Source organism: Malus domestica, chromosome 14 (genome assembly GCF_042453785.1).
Source record: "Malus domestica chromosome 14, GDT2T_hap1".
Lineage (NCBI taxonomy): Eukaryota > Viridiplantae > Streptophyta > Magnoliopsida > Rosales > Rosaceae > Malus > Malus domestica.
In genome coordinates this window covers 20,971,872-20,983,319 of record NC_091674.1, presented here as the reverse complement: position 1 = coordinate 20,983,319, position 11,448 = coordinate 20,971,872, and the positions used below count along the sequence as shown (strand labels likewise).

General features: G+C 35.2%; 1 protein-coding gene across 1 annotated transcript; it reads right to left on the bottom strand.

Moving 5' to 3' along the window:
• Positions 1-4,313: 4,313 nt before the first annotated feature.
• On the bottom strand, positions 4,314-9,025 carry LOC103452576 (transcription factor bHLH157-like). Its single transcript, XM_008392082.4, has 10 exons — positions 8,519-9,025; positions 7,894-7,983; positions 7,669-7,777; positions 7,519-7,560; positions 7,283-7,342; positions 5,719-7,131; positions 5,504-5,605; positions 5,257-5,403; positions 5,035-5,160; positions 4,314-4,905 (listed from the first exon to the last, which is right to left on the bottom strand). The coding sequence occupies exons 1-10, from the start codon at positions 8,626-8,628 to the stop codon at positions 4,726-4,728; spliced, it is 2,379 nt and encodes a 792-aa protein (XP_008390304.1). The 5' UTR covers positions 8,629-9,025; the 3' UTR covers positions 4,314-4,725.
• Between the last annotated feature and the right edge of the window lie 2,423 nt (positions 9,026-11,448).

The following is an 11,448-nucleotide window of genomic DNA, read 5'->3' as shown; positions in this document are numbered from 1 at the left end:
TTATGTAGAGGATAGGATTGTTGGTGAGGAAAGCTGACGGACTATTGAAGTATATATAAGGGAATTTGGTTTCTCATAGTGGTGAAATAAACAAATGAGCTTGCGAGTAATGATGTAAAGAATAAACAAAAAAATTCCAATAGCATGGCAATGACAGCACCTAAAGGCCAATGCACTTCTTGTTTTTTGTATGTTGGGTAGGTCAGGTTGGGACTCAAGGACACATATGTTGAACTTTCATTAATTCCATTCTCTGTTCATTCAAAATAGGTAAAAACTCATTTCAAGCTTCCGTCCGACTATGGAACGAACGTTCGTTAATGTGCCAGCATCCTCATAATAAACAAAATATATTATTAATTATGTTATCATACATTTTCGACTGTATCTATACAATGGCAACTAAGCATACGTCGTGCGTTTAGAGAAGTTATGTTTCAAGCTTATAATCCCATTGTTTCTTACACCTGTATCAATTGGTCATTTTCACTTCAAACATCACCAACAGGACAGTGTTCAATCCTGGAATGCAACGTTTTTTATAATGCAATTTATGTATGTGTTACTTGTACTGCATAAACATCACAAACAGCATACAGATGATTTATTTTTATTTTTTAAGAAAACCTCAGCGGTGCGTGGTGCATATAGATGATTCTATTGAATATCTAATTATCAAACTAAACATGGTAAATATCAATATTAAACTAAATATGGTAAATACCAAAAATATATATGACAATATTTGAGAATTTCTTATATATTCATTAATCTCCAAAGTGGAGTATATATAGGAGTTACAATTGGTATTACATATGTACTTCACCAATGTAGGACAATAAACTATTATTTACACTTTAACTAATATATAACTCGCAACACTAATTTGTTGAAACACGTGTGGTTCTTCATTTGAAGGAAATTCTACAAATACGCTGGTAATTAAACCTTCCAATTTTTCCTTAATGCCAGAGAGAGAGTGTGTGTCATGGACTTAAAAACCAAACCTTGATGATCTTGTGACATATTTGTGTCCTAAAATTCATCAAAAGTGATAACATCAGCGCACTATCAAGCGATAAAATCAATATCTAATATTATGCCACAGATAAGATAATTAGGAACTAGCACTCAACACATATTTATGATATTATGATATTATGATATCATGGCATCATGGAAGAACCATTTCAACAATCGTGCACTCTCTCTCTCTCCCTCTCTCTCTCTTGCTCCATTCCTGTAGTCCTATGGTAAGGATCTTGAGTGGTATAGTTTCTTTCCCGAAAACACCTAGCGCAGGTAAGCTTAACAAGTTTTTCTTTCTTACAAATAAACCATAGTCAAACTACAAGTTATTTGTAATATGTATCAGCTTGTGATTCGCAACTAAAAAGATAACTCATTAACTATAAGGAACCATATTTCTTTCCCTCTTATGTAGCAGTAAAGAAAATTTGTTTTAAGACCAAACCTCCATGCCCCTATTTGTCACAGTTGCTGAAACTACTCCAGTTGTTTCACATAGAGAGGACAAAACTTGAATTCCATTCAATCATAGTGGAGAGTCCAATATGGTACTAGAAATGTTAATATATGATTTTGATTGATTAGAAATTGAAGGTAAAATTAGGTCATGACTGTGACCAAGTAAAGTTGTGGGGGCATTAGATTTTTGGAGAGGATTTAAAACTTGGGGGCTGCATGAATTTGATTGTTTGTTGCTGATTTCACTTGAATGGAAAGAGCACTTATCTCATCCCTTAGTTCTTTCCACAGCTGCCTGCACTGATTTGAGAGGCCAATTCAACTATCAAAAAGCATATATACATACTTTTGTTACCACAATTTTCAGATTGATTATCGTGTAATTTAATATGATTACATGTATTAATTAGCACTATACTTTACCGAAATATGATGTAGACATGTCAAACCTAAGGTTTTCAACCCTTTATGTAAAAATAATAATAATAATAAAATAAAAACTCTCAAAGTTTGGTTCCTTTTTGCTTATATTTTATGTGGTGATAATTCTTTGATAGTAATCAATACATGGTATATAGAACATAGAACTCAAAACTAATTAGTAATAGATGGAGACGTATACAAACGAAAACGTTATACATATTCCTACTTGGTCACACTCATGATATATATGTAACGTCTTCGTAGATGGATCACGCATTCCAAAATAGTTATACATATTGCTCGGTATACAAACGAAGACCTTGCATGTGATCAAGTTGTGGTGGATATCACGTAGACGGAGACGTATACAAACGAAGACGTTATACTTATTCGACGTGAGATATGTTAGAGAATGAATTACACATTGATGAGAGCAGGATTTTGCATGTACTTATATGTAGTTGGGCTACTCCCTATATTGCTAATTGGTTTTATGGTTGATCCTCAACTTTCTTTAGAGTATTAGAGCACGTTGTCACACGTGTAAAGCTCAACCGTTACACGTGCCCACGTCACCCGAGTTGTCCATACGTTAGGCTTGAAAATTCGTCACACGTGAGGAAATGTGTTGAGAGTGAACCACACATTGATGAGAGGAGGACCTTGCATGTGCTTATAATTAGTTGGGCTACTCCCTATATTACCAATTAGTTTTATAGTACATCCTAATCTCAACAACAATCATCCTTTTTTCTAATGTTTTGTATAGGAACTTGTTATAGTTAGGAATTCAAATTATACTATTTGTTCCCTTCAATTTTCATAGTGTATGATAACTATTTTGGAATGAAATAATAGCTCCCTCTATATATGGCATGTATGCGGGGCAACATATGAAGATCCTTGGTGCCTTGAGAGGGAAGAAACAAGAACCAGTAACTGTCAAAAACTTTGTTGATTAGATTTAACTGTCAAAGTACATGCCTGGTAAGAAAGCTTCTTTTGCTTTCCATGAAGACAACATAGAGGGTAATGAAGGATTAGGTGAGTAAAATTACACACTAGGGTTGGGTCATCAGACAACTACAACTGCTTGAATGTGGTGCTTCATAGAATCATTTATATGCTCCCAGTTCTTAGTTGTAGTGTTTGCATTGAGTTGATAAATCTTTTCCATTCCTAATTAAGCAAACATTTGGAAGAAAGTGAGGACAAAGTTAGTAAGTTACACATCGGTAAGAGACCAAACTTGTAAGGGCTTATAAGGAGTTGGACTATGCCTTTTCACGTGTGGTGAATATTCAAGCATAACACATGAATAACACAACTGGGCAACGTGAAACACGTGTGTCCATTGCCTGTTGAGCTTTAAGCACAGGACAACCTACTCTAATACCATGAAGAAATTGAGGTTCCACCCTAAAACCAATTGGTAATATGATAAGTAACACAATTACTTATAAGATCAATTCTTTCTCCGATGTGGAATTCATGCTCTCAACAACATGGACTTCCATGAAAATGACCTAACAATAATGCAGGGTTTTTCCTTGCGGTATCTTTCTCTTCCAACTTTATTTGATTTATCAGCTTTCCTACAATGTACTCATGTACGATACCATGATTTGCCAATAGTTACTATATAAGAGTAGTCTAGAACGATGATTCGTTGCTAGAACCGACGTAAATCTTGCCTAACTTCAACTGTATCAGACGGAAGTACCTAATTTCACATATTTTAGCCTTGCAAAATTTAATGCATGATGATCGATGATCACTATCGTGTATAGTGTGTATATATTAGGTTTTCTTTCAGATATAGATTCTGTATTTGTCTTGATATTACTAAATTTTAATGCGAGGGTATGCCTTCTTGCCATATATAATGTATGTAATCCTGTCAGACTGCAAATTGTAACATTTTAGATAAATCAAGATTGACATGATGCCAATTGCTTGACAAGAGAAAATTTCTCTTTAGTATGCATCACATATAACGAATTTAAAGATTGTCATGTAATTTTGCTGTCGTTGTAGAAAGAAAACTCTCTTGAATTTCGTTCCCTTTTGCAGAGGCGTCTGATCCAAGTTTTCCATTTTTCTTTTGAACGTTTCTTTCTAGCTAGTTTAGTTATGTGGTTTGCTTTGTGTACGAGTTTGTAGATGCTTATGTTTTCCAGTGGTGTTGTGTCTGTTATCTCGCGGTCCATCATTCTCTCTGTCATGTATATATGTTGTAGTTTTATGTCCTCCATTTGACAGACCGACGAGAAACAAAAAGTCAAGATGGCGATGTCTCACACTAATCATGCACTATGAAAGAAGTTAATTGAAACATGTGGCGTCATGTTGTTCTTCAGGGAGAGAGAGGGTGAGAGAGAGAGAGAGATGACAACATTCCATGACTACAATACCAAATATTAAGCCACAACAGAGGCCAAAAACAAATCAGTGGTTAGCCTATTACTAACTGGTTTAAATTCTCAGCAGGTTGAAGATATAAACTTGTAAAAAAATCCCAAATACAAAGAGGGTTAACTTCACTTTCACCATGCCTTGCACACCCTTTTCTTATTGGGAACTAAGTAAAGCAGTAAAAAGAGCAAACCTGCAATTTTTGCAGGAACATTCCTAGTCTCTACTAACAATATGCACACTTCACAGACTTCCGAGGCTCAATCACCAATCTCATTTTCTCTCATTGTTTGTGGTTTCCTCCGTTGCCGGAAACACCTACCACACCAGGTCCTCACAGGGCAATGCTTAAGGTATATCTGACCCTCACAGGTCAGGGCAGTCTGTAAGCTAAACATCTCAAATCAAGCTGACCGGAGGCGGCAAGATTTGTTGCTGACAACCATCTAATATAGGAGGAACCCCACCATCTACTACATTACTTAGCCGATTAGTTGGATCAACCACACCCGTAGTTGCTTGTTGTAGAAACCGGACAAGGGACCAGAATACATCTAGCCTTGTTACATGCCTAGTTGCCTGTTACAAAAATTTCGGATTAAGATATTCAGAAGAAAGTAAAATAACGAATGTCCCTAAGACTTTTCATTTTTCTTATGGGACAAATTATCTAAGATCCTTAATGTAAATATTTCAATTTAGGTTTACCTCAACGATAAACCTTGCCCATATCTTATCTTCCCGGCTTTCCATCACCCCCTTCAAGATATTTAACCCAAAGCCGCGGATTATGTCTGCTATCTCAAGAAAGAAACCTTGTTTCTCACAAAGCATCTGCAACAGAAGTAGATATTGAAGTCAGGAGGGTTCAAATAATTAAGGTTGACATAAGACTTGGAGGGAACTCTTTTTTGTATGCCTTTCGCTTACCTCGATAAGCATTTGGCCCGGCTGATCAAGGTCCTCGACTATTATAGGGCAAACCACTGTTTGACCCTCAACTGCTAATGCCCGTGTATTACCACCACATTTGGTGCTGTTGTCTTTTAGAACCACTCCATTCTCCTTGCCAATTAGCTGTAAATCCATGCAAAATATTGTCACATTAGTTCATAAAATATAACACGTTTTGGGCTTGTCCTGCATACATATAACAGAAATAACCAAACCAACTGACCTTTGGCTCATGAGTCTGTTTAAGCTTATCTGCATATTTCGTCACGCTTTGCAAGAAGACCATGTATTTGATTGTCCGGTCCAACAAAGAATCGATGCTACACTGTTTCATCAAGAAAATATATGAATGTCAAAAACCTTATTAGAAACACAATGTCTAATCAGCCATCTCATTATTGTCTACCGTATGTGAAAAGCAAAAACAAAAATGCGTACCTTGCCACCAGTAGGGATGATCCCCTTCAACTCTTTGATACGGTCTTGAATCTGCTGGCGATCTTTAGGTCTAGGTCGAGTACTCTCCCCAGGCCTTGCCCTTTTCTTGGTGTTCTTTGGGTGTACCTCGGATTTCTGCTGTTTATCTTGAACCGCACTTCTAGCGTTGACGCTATAGCTGTCATCAATCCATAAGCCTACCTGTGATTTTGGGAAAAAGTCTTTCTTTGGACCAAGACTGTTTGCCCTGTCCAGGTTATAGAAAGATTTCGCTGAATGTTTACTCGTATCCAAGCCTGTAAGCCATGGCAGTTGAACCTGATTGCTATTCACAGATAAACATTCTGATTTCCTTTTTCTAGTGGTGGATGACTGGTCCTCTAGATTGCATTTTACGGAGCTGGAAGTATTACTTTTACCATTTAAAAGCTCTTCGAGTCCTAATTCTGAGAACAACCCCTTCCGAGGACCAGGCATGGAACCGGTTATTTCTGACTCTGAGAAGCATTTTGTCAAAGCAGTACCAGCAGCCAAGTAGCCACCACTGGTTGCTGGCATTATAGCATCTTCCCAACACTTCCCGACTTGACCACATGCAAAATCCGGTCCCAAACCATCAACACTCTGAATGATCACAGATTTATCGTGTCCCTCGGCGCCAAATGGATTTGTAACCGAACTTTGAATAGAGTTAGCTGGAGTTTGAATTGGAACATGAATAAGGTTATCACCTTTAACCAGACTAGACGACACTGAAGTACTTTCTATTACTTGTGAGAAGTCATTGTTCAGTGTGGTTGTCATTGCATTGAATTTCTGTTCCGGTGAAGCAGTAAACCACTGGGAAAGATCATCCAACTGGTACAATCTAGAGAGATCTATACTTAAATCAGCTGGATTACACTCCACCGGGAATCCATGCAGAGATTGCTGGTTATCCATCTGATATCCACAGCTTCCTTGAATAGGTTTCTCGAAGTCAGCTAATGAAGTGAATGCCGAGTCCAACTGAATATTCCCTGCTGTATCTCTGCAAGACTCAAACGAATCATGAAGAATAATTTCCGATGCCAAATGCGGTTCGAATGAAGTCAAAAGTGAAGATTCGGTACTCCACGTACTAGACCAGGGGGTTTTATCAGCTGAGCCAATATCATCAAATGATGTAGACTGAAAACCCACTGCAGAAATAATATTTCCTCGGTGCTCATCACATTTGTCACCTGGATTCAAGTTAACATCTCCATTGTAGGAATTCCCAGATGAAATCAATGAAGCAAACAACTCATTTAGATCACTAGTTTCATTGTTCATGGATGAAGGTGCATTTTCCAAAGGAATAAGCCCATCAAGATTTTCCAACTCCCGAAACAACCTTTTTGTTTCATCCAAAACTTCCAGCGTCTCCATAATCTGCAAAAAATAATAGCAGTATGGTCAAAAAAAAGTATTCAACCATTCCATACTATATGATTAACAAACCAAGTGAACTAGATTTTGGAGAACATGGTCTCATATGAACATAAGAATGTGGAAATCCAGTTTGGTGCTTCCATATAATTACCTTTTTGGTGGATCCTAACTGAATTAGTCCTCGTGGTTCAACGGAGATTATTGCAATTGTCTGCAAGTTAAATTTCAGGGTCAATAAATATGACTATGGATGGATAAAGAAAAGTTTACAACAAATATAGCTACAAATGGCTGTGAAAAGAAAAGAGATCATAAGATATATCATACATTCAACTACTCTCACTGCATTTCACGAAAGCATAAAGGATCGAACGGAAATAATCATACCTTTATACCAGAAGAAAATTGGCAACTGAACTCAGAATAATCCTGCAAATGGCAGAAAAGTTCAACTTAAGTAAAAACGAGTAACTCCGATTTCTCAGAATTTTTAACTTAATTTGAGCAATTCAACAAGAACTTCGATGGCCTACCAACCTGAAACATATCTTGATTTTCAAGAGAACTGCATGGATTCCATCCTCCACCGTGAGCATCTGAATGCATCCATCGATGCTTTCCGGTGAAAGCGGTTTGCCCAATAATACTATTTCAAACAACAAAACAACAAGATCAGCCATTTTAGAAGTAACTACGTAATGCTTGTCTGAAACAACAAAAGTAACTTGGCAGGGATGTTTTGTAATCAAGTATTGGGCGTACCCTTCTCCAAGTACATGGACCTGTGGAAGCATATTTTCAATCACTGCTCCCACATGATCTTCATAGTAGGCATCTCCCATTGTCAACAACCTAAAGCATTGCAAACCCAGAATTAATGTCAGATTTCAAACCAATAAAAAATTAATTATAATCGCAAATAATAAATGTGAACTTCAATACAAGCTTTCATCTCACAAAGGAAAGTGCAAAATTTCCAGCATGCAGAAAATAGATAACCAATCTTTGAAAGGAAAATACCAATAACTAGTGCCTGCAATTAATGCCAACATAAAAAGCATTCTTTTGAACCATTTCAATCTATATGTAAAAACCAAGTCCAATCAGACTGAAAGATTGGATTTTTATAAACCCCACATAAAAATATATATTAAAAAATGACTTATACCCAGTATTCCCACAAGAAGAAATGCATCTTGGGAAAAAAAAAAGAAAAAAAAAACAGATTGTTAAGTTGGAAAAACCAAGTGATAAAAAAACAAAAAGAAATAAAAGAAATCAGGAACCAAAAGAAACAAACAAAAACAGCATGAATATACAAAAGGAAGTATTTTATTTTCTTCCCCAAAAGGAAAAAAAAAAGGAGACAGAAACAATGGGAACTTACATGGAATTTCTGTGATCAAAGCACCAGAAAACCCCATAAGACCACCCATTGCTAACACACAGACTCCTCAGCCTCTCTCTTACCACTGAACTTTCACCCATTTGGGCCATTTCACTATCCAAATCAAACCAACCTCATAAATCCCAAATCCTCAGAACCCAAAGTCCATGTCCGAGTCAACCAGGGCAGCTCAACTCGGTCACTCAGTCACTCAGTCACTCAAGAACCCGACAACCCTGAAACCCAACTACTTTTTGCTGTAATTTTTGTTGCTTCTTGAACAAATTAATGAAGCAAAAAACCCAAAGCTTGTTGCTTGCTGGTGGTTGCTGCGAGAAAACAAGCCAAAGTTGCACAACAAAGAGTGCTTGTATTGTGTTGCCTGAAATTTTTAGAAGGTGAAAGTGGTCGGTTTAGAGAGTGAAGAGTTTAAGATTGCAAGCAAAGGTTTTATATTTATATATAAGAAGAGAAGGTGCTGGTTAAGGTTTGCTTTGCTTTTGTCTCTCTTTTTCTCTCTCTCAAGTCTCTAAAAATGTTTTGTATTATTGTCCTTTATGGGTTCAACTTCAATGTCTAGTCTCTCATTTCCAATTATCGGATTAAATAAATCAAATAAAATTAATAAAGATGTGTAGGAGATAAAAAAAATATATGTGAATAGCATTATCCTATACTTATAATGTTTTATTATTTTACGCAATGTTTAATAAATCAATATAATGTATGTAAATATTAAATTTAATTTGATATAAATGTAGAATGCAATATTCAATAAATCAATACATGTGTTATGACATGATTGAATTCGTAAATTTTTAAAAAGTAATAGCGGCATAGTATTTTCTCCTCTATACTAATAAAATGTATATATCAAACGGCAACTACAAACAAAATTAAAAAAGAGTCCGTCCAGAAGGAAAATTGTGTGTGATAATAGATATTGATTTATGCAGCAGTGTGACGGTCACATAAAAAAAATTTGATAGAAATAATGAAAATTAAAATGAAAAGGAAGACAAAATTGAAATATCTGATACAGTACTCCGAAGTTGAAGGGGAAAACTGGATCTTGGGTATTTAATTTTGCTGTGTTAATATCGTTGTCTTGTTGGAGACTTGGACGTGCTGGTGACTGGTCCCTATTTGTACGCCCAGAATCCTTTCCGTTGATTTACCGCCTATAGCCGGTTGGTATGGTTGATTATCTCGGAAGGAACTTTCCAAATCCCTGGAGATATTGAAATTCCGTGAGATGGGAGAAAATGAAAGGGTAAATCTAAGCTTTATTGCATAGTTATTAGGAAAAAAAATTTGTTTTAATTTATAATTAACTCATGAAATATATCGTGTCTTTTTCTTTATTTGACAGGTGTTGAATGACAGAAAATATTATGGAATCCAGACTCTCTTTGTAAGGATTCTGAGGATTGTGAATCGTATCCATTTATCATATATCGTGCAGTCAAAAATTATTTTAAATTTTTTTATTTAAAATTGAACATCAAAAATTCATGACGAAAACTGATCGCACAATGTACGATGATCGAACACAATCCGGAGAGGATCTTGATGGAATATTATGAACTTAATTAATCAAATGAATAATTGTGTTGTTAAGGAGCTTAATTTCTCATGCTTTTGTGAATGCTCTTGATTTTAATTTTATAATTAATTTGCAATAACTTTACCAAAATCTATATGGCTAAAGATTACAAAGCTTATTGAACAAGAAAAACAAGAAATGCAATTCAAATGTACAAATTGAGAAAGGTGACGATGACCTAGAGCTATCGACCAAAGGTCGAATTTTCTCTAGTTGGAAATGAGGAGCCCTAGAGTTGGAAAGAAAGAGATGAAGAAGATAAAAGCCTAGAAATAGAGCAATTATACCCCAAAATAATTTTTGTATCCCTCCATATTTTGATGTGATTTATAGATTTAGTTTTTTTTTTGTCAAAACAATTAATATATTTAATATTTAGAAGAAAAAAAATACCTCTTGTTGTTTTGTCTCTCTTTTTGTTTTAAGGGGAAAATTTAACATTATTCCTGAATTGCAAGTCATGTTTCAATTTGTCTTGTGAACTTTAAAACTAAAAGTTTAGAGGAAAAAATGAAACGAAGTCTTATGCGCAGTTGAAGGCTTTAATTTTAAAGGTATTTTTTTACTGGTTCTGTGTTCAATTTTTTGCTCTAATGAATCACAAGATGATGGTTAAGGGAGGTTGAAATGTTTCTCTAAGCATTCCTGATCCCCAAGAGAATGGATTGACGTAACTTCGCCATCAGCTGGTCCTTTAAAAAAAAAAAAAAGGGGGCATTTTTAAGTTTTCTCCTTTTTACATGGAAAAAAGAGAGAGTAGAAATCCACAACAACAAACCACCCACTATGAATTCTTAATTTTAATTTAGGGATCTTTTGATATAGACGCCTCAGTTTTGAATTTTTTAGACTAAACATCCATGTCTTTTAGTGATTTGATTAAACTTTTTTTGTCATAATTTTGGTGCTATATGCACATTATATGGTAACAAATTTCCTATAATCTAGCCTTTTAATTACACTCTCCTCCTTTAGAGATAATTAGAAGAAAAAAAATTGGTTAGATTCAATTTATTTTCACAATAATGCTACAATTTAGCAATAATTATCTACGATTTAAGATATTTTCTTTCCAAAATAGTTTAAAATATTTTTAAATCCCACAAAATCAAATGTACCGAAATAGGTTTTTCTTTTAGTACGTCAAGAGAAAATGGGATTAAGAATAATATAAACGTACTAATACACAATGCGTACAAAAGAAAAATAATGTACCAATATTAACAATATGTATCAAATCAAATGTACCAATATTAACAATATGTATCAAATCAAACGTACCAAAATTGCAAATAAACGTACCAATTAATGATTTTTGTAAATT

What these genes read in the sequence shown, in the direction of transcription:
- LOC103452576 (XM_008392082.4), bottom strand. Translation starts at nt 8,628, where the DNA reads ATGGCCCAAATGGGTGAAAGTTCAGTGGTAAGAGAGAGGCTGAGGAGT. An exon ending in AAAATCAAGATATGTTTCAG is followed by an intron (nt 7,561 to 7,668) that starts GTTGGTAGGCCA and finishes TGCCATTTGCAG; the next exon opens with GATTATTCTGAGTTCAGTTG. An exon ending in AGTTAGGATCCACCAAAAAG is followed by an intron (nt 7,132 to 7,282) that starts GTAATTATATGG and finishes TATTTTTTGCAG; the next exon opens with ATTATGGAGACGCTGGAAGT.